The 17,806-nt window shown below is 41.6% G+C and overlaps 3 protein-coding genes across 8 annotated transcripts; 1 reads left to right on the top strand and 2 right to left on the bottom strand.

The window, feature by feature from the left end:
* Positions 1 to 30: 30 nt before the first annotated feature.
* Positions 31 to 4,727, bottom strand: Paip2 (polyA-binding protein interacting protein 2). Of its 2 annotated transcripts, NM_001275586.1 has the most exons (5): positions 4,659 to 4,727; positions 4,132 to 4,390; positions 1,636 to 1,784; positions 1,472 to 1,572; positions 942 to 1,408 (listed from the first exon to the last, which is right to left on the bottom strand). In NM_001275586.1, exons 3-5 carry the CDS (start codon positions 1,777 to 1,779, stop codon positions 1,279 to 1,281), a joined length of 375 nt encoding a protein of 124 aa, NP_001262515.1. In that variant the 5' UTR covers positions 1,780 to 1,784; positions 4,132 to 4,390; positions 4,659 to 4,727; the 3' UTR covers positions 942 to 1,278. The 2 variants fall into 2 exon arrangements, with proteins under 2 accessions (NP_524334.1, NP_001262515.1); NM_079610.3 differs by lacking the exon at positions 4,659 to 4,727 and having other exon boundaries at positions 31 to 1,408; positions 4,132 to 4,473.
* Positions 4,728 to 4,983: 256 nt separating this feature from the next.
* Positions 4,984 to 7,519, bottom strand: CG7091 (uncharacterized protein). The gene is made up of 6 exons (NM_141986.4): positions 6,991 to 7,519; positions 6,409 to 6,642; positions 6,042 to 6,350; positions 5,701 to 5,983; positions 5,323 to 5,564; positions 4,984 to 5,266 (listed from the first exon to the last, which is right to left on the bottom strand). Exons 1-6 carry the CDS (start codon positions 7,285 to 7,287, stop codon positions 5,102 to 5,104), a joined length of 1,530 nt encoding a protein of 509 aa, NP_650243.2. The 5' UTR covers positions 7,288 to 7,519; the 3' UTR covers positions 4,984 to 5,101.
* A 528-nt stretch (positions 7,520 to 8,047) lies between these two features.
* On the top strand, positions 8,048 to 17,744 carry CG7381 (uncharacterized protein). Of its 5 annotated transcripts, none has more exons than NM_169486.2 (11): positions 8,048 to 8,512; positions 11,793 to 11,942; positions 14,701 to 15,008; positions 15,079 to 15,196; positions 15,271 to 15,888; positions 15,979 to 16,098; positions 16,169 to 16,288; positions 16,352 to 16,756; positions 16,826 to 16,957; positions 17,022 to 17,174; positions 17,236 to 17,744. In NM_169486.2, the coding sequence occupies exons 3-11, from the start codon at positions 14,898 to 14,900 to the stop codon at positions 17,334 to 17,336; spliced, it is 1,878 nt and encodes a 625-aa protein (NP_731755.2). In that variant the 5' UTR covers positions 8,048 to 8,512; positions 11,793 to 11,942; positions 14,701 to 14,897; the 3' UTR covers positions 17,337 to 17,744. The 5 variants fall into 5 exon arrangements, with proteins under 5 accessions (NP_731755.2, NP_001262513.1, NP_731754.1 ...); NM_169485.2 differs by lacking the exon at positions 8,048 to 8,512 and adding an exon at positions 11,069 to 11,230 and having other exon boundaries at positions 11,675 to 11,942; NM_001275584.1 differs by lacking the exon at positions 11,793 to 11,942.
* The last annotated feature ends 62 nt before the right edge of the window (positions 17,745 to 17,806 follow it).

The raw sequence follows: 17,806 nt of genomic DNA, 5'->3' as shown, positions 1-17,806 counted from the left end.
TTTTTGATATTTTTTTTGCTTTGTTTTTTTGTATCTTTATATCACACGTAACGTAAGTAATGTAGTAGATCTTATAATGCTGTCTTAAGTCACTAAATCTAAGTTGATTGAAAAAATAGAAATTCATCTTTGTCTACATGCCGAAACGAATTTTAACGATATTAACAAATCGATGAGGGCTTTGTGCATTTGCATCAAACGAATTTTATACTTAAAATTACAAACTACTTGTTATTGCAGCGTTGTTGTTGTCTGTTGTCTCCTCCATTAACACTAGATATACATATTTATGCATGATGTTTGTATAAAGAGGCGTTAAACATTAGTATATCGATTCGTTTAGTTCACTAGATTATATTGGTAAATTACAAATATTGCGAGTCAGTAGGGAAGGTTAACAAGCGCTTCTTGTTACTTGGGCATAGAACGTACAACGAGTTAACAATGGTGAAAGATTAAAAAAAGATGATCAACTTAAATCGAGTGTAGACAGTGGGCGGGACGTTAAATTAATTACAATTTAAACTACGATTAAAGTCTTTGAATAGAATTTCAATTTAACGACATGACGGCTACAAATTCTTGGTTTGTTTCTAACACAATCGAGTCTTGTTTGTTGCTTACAGTTGCTTTAGCTGGAAATTGGCATAGTTTAGTTGTAGTTTAGATTTAGTTGCTTGTAAAAAGTCATTTGTTTTCGTTTTGTACGTTAATACCAAAGTTTTCACTAGCTTCAGCAAGCGCCTGCGTCTGCGTTTCTCGATAACATTTTAGGTTCGGAATTTCTGGGGCTCCGAATTTCACGGCAAACAATTCGGTTTTAACTCTAATTTCAATGTACTCTAATGTACGTGGCATAGTTGTTATTTTGTTATTTGTCTGTTCTTAGTTTAAGTTGTGTTTTTGTTTCTTTGTTGGTTTTTCTTTTAAACATATTTTTTGTATTTTTGCAGTGGTTCAGTTGTTTTTTATAAGGTTTTTTTTTTAATATGATTCGTTTGCATTTCGGTCGCCAGCATTTGGAGTTTGTTGGTATATTTAGTTTTCTTTTCCAGCATTTTGGTATCTAGAAATAAGATATTCATGAGCCACTGCTCCCAATGCTCCATCTGGCTCAACTTGGTCAGAATATCAATATCAATCTCATTAGCGGAATCTGTTAGTCTAGTCTTAGCAATGGGTCTTCAGTTTATCTAAGGTTTTTCGCGTATGAGGTCCACGTGGTACGGGTTCGGGGTAGTTTGTGATTCTGTGGCGGGCAGGAGATATGGGCTGGCTTTATGAGGCAGGGAAATCTATAACATGACAACGCGGAACAAACTCATCAGCCATCGGATTCAGAACAGACTTTTCAACATCACACTGGCTCTTGGGTAGTGCGGAAAGTGCCGTGTTCTGCTCGTCCGTCCTGAAATAAGCGATTGCAAATTAGCTTTAATTCAGCAATGTTAACCGGATAGCCACTACTCACTTGGCCTTCTCCCATTCGTTGATCTGCTCCTCCAGCTCGTCTTCTATCATGGCTTCAAAACACTCCTGCATAATCTCTTCCTCCTCCAGCCGTTGCAGTTCCTATTATCAGATAGCAAATGTATTAGTTAATTCGTTAATCATAAATAGGAGATTTAATCTTACGTTCTTGTCGAACTCCTCCTCGTTCTCCATCCACATGTATTCGGAAAAATCTGGCTCATCGTCGATGTCTGACAGCGACTCGTCGTCGTCCACTACGTAAATTATTTGATCCGTCCAGTCCACAGATGGCACTTTTAACAACATATTGGCTGTAAGGGATTTTGGATTACTAAAAGCGAACTTATCAACAGTTGGTCTCATATTTCTTAATATTTCAACGATTAAGCTCAAACTATGAGAAATATATTATATTAATAAATACAATTTAAACATTTGAATCTGAGGTGCCACGGAAATATGTCTATATATAAGGCATTCGATTGATTTATAAATTGCTTAATTACAACTTAATCTCAGGAGTTTCAGAGTTTTTCTGAGGTTCTCAAACATACATATTTCTTGTAGCCTACTCCAACGAATATTGAAAATACAAATTCTTCTGCTGTGCTACTGAATGAATTGAATGAATTTTTTTTTAGCTTCGTTTGACTTAGGCAGGCTCTTCTGTATTTAAACAAATCGTATTTAACCGGCAAGAAGCCGGAGCAGTTGTGTTTTCGTTCTACGAAACCGGTTTTCCGTCATTACCACGAGATAAACAAAACAAAAATCGCACCTATACAGGTGTAGTGGCTAACACTAATACCTATTTGTTTATATAAATAAGTGAACATTTTCTCTTTTCTTTTTGCGCAACGTTTTTTTGTTTAGTGATGTCTATTTTTTGCGTTGTGGCCGCGGCACACAAAAATTTGAAAACAAAGTGACTCAGCTTTTGGTGCAAAAGCGAAAAGAGCCCCAAATAAGTGGACATACTTGTATGCTATATACATATAATGTAGTCTATAATTCAGTACTACATCCGATTAGAAATGTATAGGCTCACAACTCGTATCACTTCTAGCCCCGCTAAACATTTTATGGCGTATATAAATGCCGCTATCAGCTAAAAACAAACAAGCAAACGTGTGAAATAACACGAAAGTCAAGAGCGGTATTTATGCAAAACGCAATAAGCCAAAGGCGATGATTGTCATCGGAGGAGTTTGTGGGCTTAGCTATCATGTTGAACGTGCCTGTAACGTTCGATTGTGTACATATTTTTATAATACAGTTTTAGGACATTAATATTTTAATCACGTAATTTCATTCTTTTTTACTCTGCTTACAATATTTGCGCACTAATAATTGCACGTCAGTTTAAGAGCAAATGTTTGACATTTTTTATGAATTGTTTGTATCGAAAATAATATATTTTGTTATTTATTTTTATTGAGGGCCTAGTTCGTTACCCGCGGCTGTGCGAATATTTGTTTACAGTTCTCCATACATAGGCAAGTTTTGCGTGAATGTTTATTCCACACAAGATAATGATTACTCTCCATTCTAGATTTTTATTGCCTTTGGTAGGTCAAATCGCACTATCAATAAATTGAATTTTTTGCGTCTTCCAACTTTTACTTATTTATTTATAAAAATCAGCTGCTTTTATCAGCAAGACAAAGTGCTTGGAAAAAAGAAGTTAGGATGGCAACTCTGGCCCTTTACTGGTGTACGTGCTGCCACACACACGCACACGAGTGAAGCACATCGAATTGCAAGTAGATGTTAAGTTAAGCGTCCATATTTTAAATGAAATTGCGAAAATTAAAATGTATTTGCACGGCGGACTTGACGAAATTCGTGCATACATTTAGTATGTAAAGTGAATATGCAGAAAACACAAAGGAGGCAACAACAAACACACACACAAATGGGCTCTCAAGTGCAGTGGTGTTGGTGTGCCCGATTGAATGAACCTCCCTCAACCCAAAAAAAAGAGCAACAACAGCAGCGGCAATGATAATACATACAGCGCACTGTTTCATTCAAGGTAACAAGTGTTTAAAGTTTAAACATTAATATTCTTGGGGTTCGTGTACTTGGAGTCTAGCTTGGCCCACGCACACGTACACAGGAAGAAAAAAAGTAGACTTCTAGCATTTAATGTTTTATTTGAAGTACACTCAAGGCAATAAATCACTTTACTTGGTAATTATAAATTCGAATTTCTACTAGTAGGTTTGAAAGATGATATATGTATATGTATATGTTAGGCATATGAAATGATTTTAAATTTTATTATATTGAGACATTTTGAAAAGCAATTGACTTTTATACCCTTGTATTGTAGTTAATTAACTGATAAAGTCATAAACTTTCTTTGTGATGTGCAATAAATAGCCTTGATTAATTTTATTACCATGTTAAACGAAATTTTTTCAAGTGTAAGTAGGGAACACCAAGGTAATGTCCGATCCGACACTTGGCCTTTATTGATTTGTCCAGAAGCGGTTTTAAGTGAACGTTTAAGTGTTTTGGCGGAAGCGCCAAAAGGTAAATGAAAAACCAGGAAGCCAAGTTCTCTGACTTCCGCCTTTCCCCGCGCACAAATAAATGTATATACATATGTACAATGTTTGGGATTATTTAATTTGTTTAATCCGATCTACTCACTCTCAATCCTGCCGAGAAGTTCGTCCGCTGTTGCACTGGATATTTTGGAGCCACTTCCTCCGGGAGACTTGTTGTTTTTATCGATGATGCTTGATTTTGTTGTTGAAGAGACTCTCCGTTTTTTTTTTGGGTTGTACTGAGAATTTTGCGTCGCTAGAAAATCGAGGAAAACACTGGTAATTTAGTGTTGCATCCAATCCAGATTGAGTCCACACGGAGAATTTTGATATTTCTATTGCGAAACGTATTCGACTATGTGCTGTGTGCGGAATCACGTCAGTGAACGTCAAGCAACCGAATTGAAAAAAAATTGAAATGATTAATAAAGCAAGGTGGAGAAACATCGATGGCACTATCGATGCATCGATACTCCCCTGCGACTATCGATGTCTTTCCACCTATATATAGTATAGCACAAAGAGTTATAGCATACGCTTTCTAGAAATATTAATACTTTTCCTAAAGCATTGTGATATATGCGATTTAGCACCATTAAAGTAGGTAAATGAGCTATTTCTTCGTCTTACAGTTCTCAGCCGGGACTCAAACCAAATCTATGCGTCAAATCAAACAGCTATCGATTGGCGTGTAAAGAATATGAGCATTTAGTACATTGACTGCCAATAGATGTCTGCTTTCACACATATTTTTGAATTATTGAATATTTGTGTAATTTTGTACTTGAAATGTAGAAAACTGGTCGTTGTGAAACATTTGTCAGCTTGCTTTATACAACGGTAAAACTATCGATAAGATTGAAAGATACTATGTGCTAGGCGCGGTTTTTAAAAATTTTATTTGAAGATTGCGTTGAAGAAAGTTCAATTATCATTTTAAACTAAATTGATATGTATATTGTATATTTACATTTATTTTGTTTTTATTTTAACACAATTAACTCTACATTTATAGTAAACAAATAAAATGCTTCGAAAGTACAAAAAAGTTAAAACATTTAAACAAATAAGTGCTAACTATTTGATTCCTGAGCACTTGGTGATGCAGTTTTCTCCATTCTGCTACGAGGATCCCAAGGTTGTAGGTTCGTACTGCTGCAAAATGCAAATACCAACATGGCCATCGTATTAAAGACAATCAGCGTCATCAACACCACATTCCACTCATCCTTGCTGCCCTGCGAGGTACATAAATAAATCAGTTTAATCATAAACTACTTGTATTTAAACTTACAGTGTGGACCAGAGCGGCCACAAGATGGGGAGCTAAGAATCCGGAAAGATGGGCCATTCCATTGGCCAATCCCGATAGCAATCCCGCGAAGGAGGGCGCAAAGTAGAGCAGCGTGGGCCAGTAGCCACTGAAACCCATATCCGTAGTGGCCATCATGAAGGCAAACATCACAAGTACTAGTATTTTGTCATCACAATTAGCCAGGATGATGACCCCAATCAAAGAAGTGGTCAGGATGCTGCCTGGTATTATAAAATGGGATATAAAAGAGAGATTGGTGATGTTTCTGGAGATGCTACGGAAATCTATATAGGAATCCACTAAGGGAAGGTGTTCTTTATAGATGTCTGTGGCACTCCGATTATCGGTATGCCTTACAGATCCCGTACAGCATTCTTCGCACACAATTCTGGTCAGGACCCACGCGTCGTTCCACATAGCTGCCACCCAGGATGCACATCACCTTCGAGCAGATCCCGCCCAGATACGGCGCCGCCGAGAGGAAGCCCACCTCGCGGAGATCGAACTCCATGGCCTCGCGCATAAATCGCGGCATCAGTTGCACAATCACCAGGAAGGTGTAGGTGTGGAACATGTGGGTCAGGATGAAGGCGTAGACGGGCGGCGCGGCGAGCAGGCTCTTCCAGGGAATGGTTACCACCTAAAAAGAAGCTAATTAATTTATAATTTTAAAGTTAAAAGTACAAGGAACTACTCACTGGCTGCCGCTGCTGTCCCAATTGACTCTTGCCCTGCCTCAGGTAATCCACCTCCTCATTCGATATCCTTGGATGTTGCTCCACGGTGTCGTAAACGAGAAAGCAGCAGGCAATGCCGAATGAGAGGCCAACTCCACCGACTACATAGAAGGACAGTTCCCAGCCGAAGTTGCTCAGATAACTGGCCACCGGGTAAACCAACATGGAGCCCATCAGAAGACCACTGTAGGCGAAGGACAGGAGCGCTGTTCTCTCTGTGGGATGAGCCCAGGTCACGAACAGTTTATACATTGCCGGATTTCCACAGCCCTGTCAAGTAGCAGGATCTATATATATCTATTAGTATCTGAATGATGCTATTCCTTACCGCCAGTAAACCACAGATGACCAGATCAACCACTCCGGCCTCGAAACTAGAGTGCGCCATTGCTGGGAGCAGTATGTAGGCCACAGCCTCGAAGATCAGGGACACGATGAACAGCCGCTTGCTGCTGCACCGATCTGCCAGATAGCCGGATAGCGAGATGGAAACCACGTAGCCATAGTAGTAGACACCTGGGAAGGTCAGCTCCTGGTTTCGGGTCCATGGTAAGTCGCCCGACTGCAAGAATTAAATTAAACTGAAATATTAAGGGGGGATTTAATAGGTTCACAACTTGTAGAGACTAAATTAAGTTTAATAATAATAAACTCTGGATTATCAACTCCATATTTTAATGGCTTAAATGGGTGTTCGTTTGACTTATGTTTCTTCAGCTAAATATATTAACTAATTTACTAATTTTCATAGCAATTATTCACTTTCATAACTATTAATATATCATCACTGTTTACCTAAAATTCACATATTAGTGTCTTACTGTTTGTTTAACTAATAGCAACGCAAAAAAATTTCAGTTTTTATTTTTTGTGCATTTTGGCTTTCCCTTTCAGTGTGATAACTACTTGCCTGAGTCTCTTGAATCTGCGGATTGAAAACGACCCGAGGAGATCCACATCGACCCGTGGAGGTGACATTGCCCTCCGTTAGGCGACTCAACCCCGCTGGAACGACCAGTGCATCCTCCGGCCGGGGCATGACCATCTTGAGGATGATCATGCCGAGCATGTTCCTCATGGCGGCGTGTAGGCAAGTTGCCAAAAAGGCACATATGGCGTAGGTCAGGCGAACGGAACCCACTAGTCCGTGGGCGGTGGATGCACTGGACTGCGAGAGGCGTGGCAGGGTCCATGACATGCTGCTCATGGCGTAGCGGTGGAGGAGGCACAGCCTCCAGCACATATACACGAAACACTACACTAATAGGAAATGTGGCGCAAACAAAGCGTAACCTCAGCTATGGAGCGACTGATTGGCATTCCGGCGGCAATGCAACTGCAAACGCCTGGCGATCGGTAAGAGATCTTACAACGCCAAATTATTTGCCATTTGTCACGATTTGCCGACTAGCTTATCGTCGCCCTCTCACCGAAACCGAAATATGGAGAATTTATCTGGCAACTGTAAACTGGCAATCCACATATGTAAAGCCAACTGGGCAATGCCGATAAGAATTCGCCAGCAAACCCAAGCTCAGAAAGCTCTGCCAGTTTTGTACCTTTCCTATGGCAAATTTCAGGCGCCTAAAAGCCTAAATAATGAGCCTCAATAAATTCGAAAAACTCCCAATATCTAAAAAATAAACTGCAAGATTTCTAAGTTTAAGGAATGTGTGAATTATGTTCATAAATAATTCGTCACCAAGTGGAAAACAGTGAATTATATTAAAAGCTTACTTAAGTGAGCTTAGGGATGGCGTGATTCGTTACCAAGTGAAAAACATTCATTCAAATGATTGCTGACATGTATAGGTTTAATAATGCTTTTTTATTACTATACGTATATAAATATTAGTGATTAGATACAAATAAACTGCTTAACGATCTAACTGTAACAATGAATACATTATTAATAAAAGTCGAGCTTATAATGCACCCAACAGTTGACATCTACTAATGTGATCTATTTGTGTCCCGTTTAATTTTAGTTCGTCCAAGGAGTCCGCCAGCAAATTGCTTAACTTGGCCAAGACAACGCTAGCAGGAAAATCGGGCCACGCGAACAAAAAAGCTGAGAGAAAGTAATCCGGAGAAGGAAATTGTAAATAAAGTGTAATTGTATTGTGTGCGGCACGTCGCAAAACGCTTTTCACGTTCCGATTTGTGCAATCAGCGGAACTGCACTTTGCCGGGGCGAAGGGGTCAAAGTGCACGCTGTGACCAGTCGTCCACTGACAGCCAATTGGCTTCCGAATGGCCTGTGTCAGCCACGTCCTTCCTCCCCCGCAAACTTTGACTCGCGGCACACGTGGGGCACACAAATAGATACACTGAAGAAAACGGGCGAGATTCTGCAATCAGTGGGGCATTAAATAACTACTGTACTAAGCGGCGCTTTTAAATCGATCTGTTATTAAAAATAATTAAATGGAGTAAGTAAAAATTGTGCTAATGCTGGGAAAAACGTATTTTTTAGATACTTGTTTATATATGTTAGTAAACGTATCTGATAAATATGTACATCGGTTCCTTTTTCCATACAACCAAATGCAAGAACTATTCAGTTCTTTTCTATAGTTTCTAGTTTAGTTTAGTTTTTTCTATAGTTTCTATGAATATATTCATTGATTAATTTATTAATGTTCGGCATTATTAGTTACTCCTGTCTGTGAGCCCACAAATGCATTCGCATGCACTTTGCTTATCTTTTCGAACGCATCGCTTGCCTTCAATGCGCCGCGTTCTATTTTTCGCCTCGCCTGCACTACGTTTCGATTAAAATTTTGAATTTTTTATGAACCGCACATGTTGGTTGTCGTAGTCGTGTTGTAGTCCTGTTTCTGCTCCTGTTCCTGCTCCTGCGCGTGCACCTGCTCCCACTTCTGTTTCTATGCCCGTATCCGTATCCGTTTTTGTTTCTGTGATGTTCCGCTGTTAGCTCATTTGGCATGCATATCGAAAATTCGGTGGAGTGGGTGTGTGGACGGGGCAATGGGCACTGGGACATTTTACATATTTACAGACTTTTTGATTGATTTTTTATTTATACGCCGCATATGTCGCCCCATTCGAGTGGCTAAAACTGCCCATTCCCCGCTCCCTGCGATTCCTTATTCAGTATTAGCAGTAGTCCAATTCGTATGTGCTGGGAGCGCATATGTCGCCATCGAATCTCGAGGGCAATGCATTGTTTGCATTTGCATAGCCAACATGTTACCATACTCGAATTTGGCATTACCTTGTCCTGGTCGCGTGTCCTGGCTAGCAAAGCACCTTGCTTTCGCTCTAAAAATAGTCCTTTTGGCCGCCAGGGAGTCCAGTTTTTGCAGAGCCGCGAACTGCGAGCGGGAAAATCCAACCAATTTCCACACTCGCCCACATTCCATTCTGGTCGTAAAAACAAATGTTGTGTACGCTGAAGGACCTGCACACTTTTCCTACAACTGAAAAAGACAAAATTTAGCAGTTAAGAATATTATATTAACCGCAGAAAAACTTCGACAAAATATGGGATATAGCATATCTTGGATAAGAAAATAAGTTAATTTAAATATTTAGACCAATTTTGATATTTTCACAAAACAAAGATAACTCCATTGAGTCATGAGGCTTATAATAAAACAATAAAACTAAAACGAATGTAAATTGAATATAGTTGCATATGTTATCATCTCACATTTAAATATATGTATGATAACTAAGTAAGGCAGATGTTATATGGGTGTTATAATGGCCCTAAAATGACATAAGAATTCCTTCTAATTGCAATTTTGGGACAAATGTTTAACTTCATTTTTATTTATTACTATTTAGATTTAACCACGCATATTATTATTTTAATGCATATATCCCAACAATATTTTTAACTGCAATATCATAGCTTAAATTAACAAGAGCATGACTAAAGCATAGCTAATCTCGTATAATCTTTCAATATTGTGCTATATATCCGGCAGGAAGTCACACTCATACACCCACTCGACTTTTGCTCACCAGCAGCATTATCCTGTCGAAAGGATTGGCTACTAGTGGGTATGTTGGGGGAGGGGGGGGGGTGTTTAGCACCAGCCCCATATTTTGTATACGCCCGCGCTCTTTTTTCTCTTTGTAGTATTTAGTTAGTGTTTTTATTTTGTGGTTAAGCTTGTCCGACGAGTCCTTTGTATTCCCACCTGTCCTGGCCAAAAGGAAAACCGAGAGAGATGGAGAGCAAACAAGTGTGGTCCGAATTTCGTAGAGGGCTCAATTCCAATGCGGCCACTTGACCCAAATTGGGTGACTCTTCATTTTCTGGCAGGGATTTATTGTGGCTTATGTGAAATTCTGTGGCCCGCTTTCTTGGGAGGAAGTCATTTTGTAGTAAAAACTTGTCTAAGTGCTTGAGACTAATTTTCTGTAATTTATTTTCGCAAGTAGTGAGTGGGTTTTCCGCTGCGAGAACCCTATGAGCCCTCCAATAGTGCATAGTTTTCATGACGCGACCGCTACAGTTGAAGGGCGGAAAATTGTTGCTCTGCCAGCGGGTCGAAACACAGATACCAGTTACCAGTTGGCCTTACCTTTACAATTACGGCCCGAAGACGCGACTGAGCCACGAGTCGCGTTTGAAGTATCTCTCGCGCTCCAAGACACTCAAGAAAAATTGTGTCTACCTAAGTCAATTACTAATAAAGCAATAAGCCGCAGTAAGAGTTATATAAATTATAATATATTTTACATTACATTTCTTAATTTTTCTTGGATTATTCCTCAATATTTTTCGTTTATAGAAAATTTATAAGAAACATATTTTTTATTTAATATTGAAACTATAGATTTAACGGTCAAAATTGCAGCCTTGCGACATTTCTACGAGTGTACTCTCCGCCTTCGTCCTGCTTTTACGTTCTCACTTTCTCTTCTGCTCTCACTCTCGCTTTCGCACTCCGCTCTCCATTCGCTGGACTTTGCGAGAGTCGTAAACATACGAAGCCAGAGAAAAAGCCATTAGTAGCGGCTTGATGCTCGCTACGAAAGGATCAAGTTGCGTTCCTCGGTTTTTAAGTCGCGCCAAAGAGTCGCGAAGAGAGCTAAAAAGCGGAGTGCGCGTAACGGCATGCAGTGATATTTAATCGAGTGCCTAATTCGAAAAAAATAAAACATTTTATCAAGCAAGTAAATGAATCAGCTTAAATTCAAAAACAAAATAATGCAGATGCTTAGAGTGTGTCGTGAATACAACTAATTAAAAATTCTGCATTACATAATTGTGCACATTGAGGCTTAATTAATTTTAAACATTTTAACGAGTATCGATTCCCGGGTGCGAGATGTGAAAACTCATTATTTCCATCGACGGGTCATGGAGGTCATCACATTCGGCGCGCTAACGCTTAACGTATTTCAATCCATTATATGCATAACCACACCGAAGTCACTGACCAGCTAACCAATACATAGCCATTAATAGGGCGTCATTTATTACATATCGAATGTGGAACTCATTCCCAATTCGACTCCCATAACCATAACCATCCCCATATCCATTCCCAGCTAACTAACGAGCCCCGCAGCGGCATGTGTTCTTGAAATCCACTAATTTAGTTTATTATTAGTATTAGTATATTTGTCGACACCACCGGCGACGTCTGCATTAGTTGATTAAAGATGGACTCGAGATGTTGGCCCAAAGCTGGCAGCATTTCTAATCAATGATACTTTCCAATTATTCAGTGATCCTTTGATGGCCTAAAAAAACACCACTTAACAGTGATAAGCGAAAACAAAAAGGAGAGTGCATTGTGTGTGTGTGTGTGCCATATAGAAACCAGGCGACGAGGATTAAGCCATCAACAGCGAAAGGAGCGTCCCTTTAAGCCAAATGTGAGTAGCGGTAAATCCCAGTCAGAACTTAAATGGGGCACTACAAAGTCGATAATTTCAAAGTGCGTCCTTGCACTTGTACTGAATAACTTTGGGCCATATACATATACAAATCCATATCCGAAATGTATATAAAAAAAAAAAACGGTATGGTGTGTGTAGTTTGGGGTGGAAGGGATATAATTTCTCTTGCACCTGTCGCTGCTCTTTTCACTTCATCGCGTGCGTGGCAAAGCATTTTTATAGCCACAAAATGTCCTTTTACGTTATGTCTCTCAAAAACAGAAACACACACAGGCAGAAGGGAAAAGCGACAAACAATAACAATGCCAGCTAGCGGGAAAATTGAAACGCGGTCAGGAGAAAGCAACAAACAAATAGAGACTTACGCACCATCACAGCCCTTAAAGGCCAATTCATTACGGTGAAAATCTGAAGGAGTTACCATTTCGGATGATTCAAAGCTAATACATTGCAGCTTGCAATGATTAATGCGGCCTGATTAACCGACAGGCCGCGTTAAATTAGCCCCGAAATTAACCCCTTTCACATCGATTGCTTTCCATTTCATTTGTGGACACTTTCAAGGTCGCCTCTTGCGACACTCGTCGCCGACGGCGTTTTGCTATTTTTAAAACATAATTCATATTGAATTATAAATACACTACAATTAGTAATTTACATAGCCGTCAACCGGGGGGAAATCCGAAAACTACGAGGCGCACGCTCAGAAGATAGTAACCAAATTTGGGCACACGTGTAGTTGCCCTTCAAGAAGTAAGACTTGGTAGATGGGTATGAAATAGTCGAAGCTTTTTAAGCATTTTAGAAAATAGTCAGCCTTTCTGCTGAGAAAACTGTATATATGTAAAAGTGATGTATACTAGATACTTAGTTAAATATAAGTGTATGAAAAAAAGGAATACTTAAAAATTTAACAAACAATTACAATGACAGCCTTGATTGTCAATTAAATGAGACAAAAAGTAAACATAATGAGCTATCTGAATGAGTGATTCATTGATTAACTATTTTATTTAGTAACAAAATAGCCATACTGCAGTCTCAGCGTTATCAGCTCAACTCTTGCCAAAAGACCAGATGGGGTTAACGTTTTACTACTACCATTAGACCGAAGAACAGGTGTCCAAAGCAGGTGTTGGACGCTGATAAGCGCCCTCTTGATACCACCGATACCACTCTAAATGGCCGGAGAACCAACTAAGTGGGTAATCACGGTGGCTGCAGCCCTGGCAACCAATTCCGGTGACATTTGGGCTAACTGAAACTGCAGATTGCGATAATTCAAATTAGGATTATCAGGGAAAACCGCCGATTGCCACCGGTTAATCATCGATGTATGAGTGTTTTTTTTTTGTATGGCCGACATAGAGATAAGATTAACCGAAATCGAGCACTCGATATAGACCAATCCCTACTCGAAATGGTCAGTTGCCTTTTGGCCATATTAGCCAGCAGTTCGGGAAAGTAGCTCTCAGCTTGGGAAAATGTCAAACTTCCAATGGTTTCTAACGCTCGGCGTCCTTTGTTGTGCGGTTCTCAGTCCTCAAGGTAACAGAAAAGGAAAAAAATAATAATAAATAGCGAGAGCGAAATGAAAAAAAAAGTCGAGGGAAATCATGTGGCCCAATGTGGCGAGCGATTTCCGGTAATTGAATTAAAGCCACGTTTAATCGGGTGTGAGGCCATCGAAAGGGCAGTTGGCCAAATTAGTGGACAAATAAATGTGGGCCTACGACAGTCATAACATTAAAGAACCACAAGTAATTAATGCAAACGCAATCAAGGTCAAGTACTTTGCCCCATTGACCCCACCACTCAACGAGCAACGCCATCCCCCGGTGGAAAGGACTCTCACGAATGTCCAGGTCCCAAGGTCCTTTGCGGTTTGAGAAATTGTTTTGCCGGCCACGGAAAATGGAAATTAAAGTGGCAAAGCGTCCAGCGAAGTTCACTTTTTTTTTTCTTTTCGGTGGCATTGTTATTGTTATTACAATTTTTCGCGTTCGCATTGTTTGTTGCCGCGTTGATACTGTTTTATATGGAAATTTTTTCGATGCCGCAACCTCATCCGGAAGTCGTTGGCGTATACGTAATAAATTGCGGCCCCGACACGTTGCGTGCCAAAAGAAGCTTTGCACGTCGCGACGCTCGGAATTTTTGCTTATAGTAAAGGGTAGTAGAGTTGCCTTTTGTAAGGGTAATAATCAGCTGGACAGGTAGATAAGTGGGCGTGGCACTGCCTAGATTGACCAGGATGTTTAGCCAATTACAAATTTATCGGATCAAGGAAGAGGTTTAGTAGGGCGATTTTCAAATGTAAATGATAATCAGTTTAAAGCTGGGACAGAAAATGTAACAAATTTTATTTTTAAAAACGAGACAAGAAGATATTGAATATCCACCAATATACATATGTTATAGAACATAATAAATCTAGTTTTCACTTCCAGTTTTTAGTGAGTTCTTTGAACTAGTCTCTATAATATTTTAAGGATTTTGCTGATTGGATTCTATGGTACATAGGTGATTAGGAAAATTGTCCCAACCCATCGAAAGTTAATGAAAATCTCCTTAATCAAGTGTGTGAACTGGAGCCCGTTTTGAATAATTGAGAGTCAGCCGAAAGTGGGTCGCCCCGACACATCCGAATGTGTGGTCACAGGCACCGTGGATACGTTAATTTTTAACCAACCAAACAGGCTGCTGTCCTAACCCATTTCTTAACCAATTTCAGGCGACGGCGGCGTGTTGGCCGTATTTTGGCCATGTGAAACCGAGGCGGACTGCACAGCTGACGGTACTAGCTGCGATTTTGCCAGCGGCCAGTGCGAGTGCTCCACATTCGATACGGTGCTCGCGGAGAACTTCACCCAATGCCTGGCCACGTCGCTCATTGGTGAAAAGTGCGACGACAGCGTCCAGTGCAATCTTATGCCAACGGGGGCCAGTTGTAAAGCCGGGGTCTGCGATTGCGCCGATGGCCAGAACTATCTGCGTGGCAAGTGTCGCCCACTGAACGGACTCGGCGAGTCCTGCGAAACGGTGAGACCACGGCCCAATCAACCGTGCACATATCCTTTATAATTTCGCATGATTTTTCGATTTTAAACAGGACTTGGACTGCTACTTTGGCTACGATCGTGCGTCTGTAAGTTGTCAGCAAAACGTGTGCGGCTGTGCAAATGGCTATTATAACAGATATGGAAACATCTGCCGTCGCAAATCAATGGGTATGTGTTAGTCGAGAAGTTATTGTAAATGGTATATATGGCTCTATATGGCTCTATATATGCCTGATTTTCAGAAGAAAACGATGCCTGCGTCGTTAACGCGGACTGTGATGAACTGGGCGCCGGTGTCGAGTGCGTTGGCCTAGTATGCACCTATGTGGACGAGATCACAACGACTCCGGGTGGCGAGACCGAGGAAACGGAGACCACCAATCCGGGCTCGCCAGAGGATGATGATTCAACCACAGCCGAGGCGATCACCGAGACTGCCGATCCGGAACAGGAGACCGCTTTCAGTAGCCGAAGGCAGCTAACCAAGGCCTTTGTACACGCCCCCCCGCCCACTCACAGCGATGCCGCCGCCCAGGTGTCCTTCGCCCAGCTCACCAATGGCGACACCGAGCCGCTCATCTCGCCCCGATCCCACGAGATTGCCGTCCAGACGAGCATCGAGAAGTACGAGCTGAGGGAGGTGGGACGAAGTGTGCGCAATGCGGCCACCGCCACCACCACAACGACAGCCACCGCCTCCACGAGCACCAGTAGCAGGCGCAACTCCAGCCGCAACCAGAGACACGCCCATGGCCAAAGACGCCGCTTGCCCGCCCTCTTCCGATTCGATGACGAGGATATAAAGACCTACTCCACGCTGGGTTCCAGCCGCGATGACGACGATGCCGATGAGAAGAAGTGTGAGTATCCAAGAATGCCCCCAAAAAAATGAAGTCTCTCAATGCTTAGGCAATCTTAAATATATTTCAACTATTTTTTTTCCCATTTAGATGGCAGCAGCTGCACGGATAATGGAAAGACATGCTCGGGTCTGCCGCACTCGATTTGTTCCAAGAATATTTGCCTATGTCGCCAGGGTTACTATGCCCGCAATGGAAAATGTTTTGCCGGTGAGTAAACTGGGTTTCCCCCAATTTAATTCTTCTATTAATGAAATTAACTGAAATGAAAATTCTTTAGAACTGGGGGAAATTGCGGAGAGCACGGATGAGTGCGAGTACGAGTTCGATCAGTTGACCAAAACTTGCAATTGCCAAAAGAATTATTTCTACGAGCGGGATCTGCGCAATTGCAGAAAACGTAGGTGGTTCCAACGCTAGCTGCTGAATCGCACTTAAGATATATCCTTTTCCATCAAAACAGCCATTCAATACCACTTATCCTGCACCTCGAACAGCCAATGCAGTCCATTTGGCGCCTCCTATTGCCACCCGGAGATTCCGAGGAGGTGCACCTGCGAGGAGTACGCTCTCTACGATGCCATCAAGCAGCTCTGCGAATACAAACGTGGCCTGGGAGCCGAGTGTGAGTCGAACGATGGCTGTCCTGTGGATCACTCCGTCTGCTCCAATCGCGTGTGCGTTTGTGCGGACAACTACTTTGAGAAGGACGATCAGTGTATGCGTGGCATCGGTGCCGACTGCTCGGTGGAGGATGACTGCATACCTGAGAACACCGAATGCCAGGAGAAGGACGAGGAGGATCAGTCGCGCACCTGCCAGTGCCGAAAGGGATACGTGCACTTTAAGGATGAGTGCCTAAAAGAGGGTTAGTACTCAGAAGCTGAAATGCAAAGCAGCAAAATTATGCCCTGCCCCACATTACATTTCATTATAGCCGAGGAGCTGGAGGACGAGTGCGTCGAGGATGAGCAGTGCAAGCCGCTCCTGGCGAGCTGCAATTCGGAGGGCAAGTGTGGATGCAACGATGAGCAGCATGCTAAGAACGGAGTCTGTGAGACGAAGCGAGGTAATTGAGTCGCTAAGCTTTCTTTAATTATTTGTAATAATTCTAATATGTTGCAATCTTGCAGAGCTGGGAGAGTCGTGCACCAAGGCCACCGAGTGCTATGTAGAAAAGGATCCCGAGAATGTCGAGTGCCGCAACTCCGTGTGCCAGTGCAAGCTGGGCTACTCGGCGAACGCCAATCAGAATCAATGCATTCGCGTGATGCCCAATAAGAAAAGTAAGTGTCCTTGCAAAACCAATTGAGTAAGGATGATCTATGAATGTCACGCTTTTCGCAGATTCTTCCGGTAGACCAAGTGCTCTCAAAATCATCACCTTCATGCTGATTGGCTCCGCTTTCCTTATCACCAGTGCGGCCATAAAGCAGGCCTACTACTAGAACCAAACCAAAACCTAAATCCTTTCACCTGCGTGTTTGGGGAATGGCGAGGATAATCGAGGGAGGAGTTGGCCAAGGACCTTGGGGGGATCGGGGTGATTTGGGGATCGGCGGGAGTGGCCAGTATTAGCCAAGTTACTGGCATGGATGCAGGTCCATGCGCAACGTGAATATAAATCAATTAGTTCGTAAGTTGATATTTAGGAGTCGAAGCAATATAAATTTGGAGAAAGGGTCCTCGGAACGGAACGACTCTCGCTTATCTAATACGGCTAAGTGTAATGACAAATTATCTGTAAGTTTTGAAGTTAAACCGCTTGTTGCTAGGCTAAGCGAACAGTTTTTAACCAAATTGTAATATATACATCATAATAAACTAAGGCCAACGAAGAGTTGTGTATCAAATCCAGAAACTGGCAATTATTATTAAACAAGTAGTTTTGAGATTTCACTTCTATCAGTTAGCAACA

Source organism: Drosophila melanogaster, chromosome 3R (genome assembly GCF_000001215.4).
Source record: "Drosophila melanogaster chromosome 3R".
Lineage (NCBI taxonomy): Eukaryota > Metazoa > Arthropoda > Insecta > Diptera > Drosophilidae > Drosophila > Drosophila melanogaster.
Note: the sequence above shows the minus strand (reverse complement) of the source record. Positions and strands in the feature narration are given on the sequence as shown.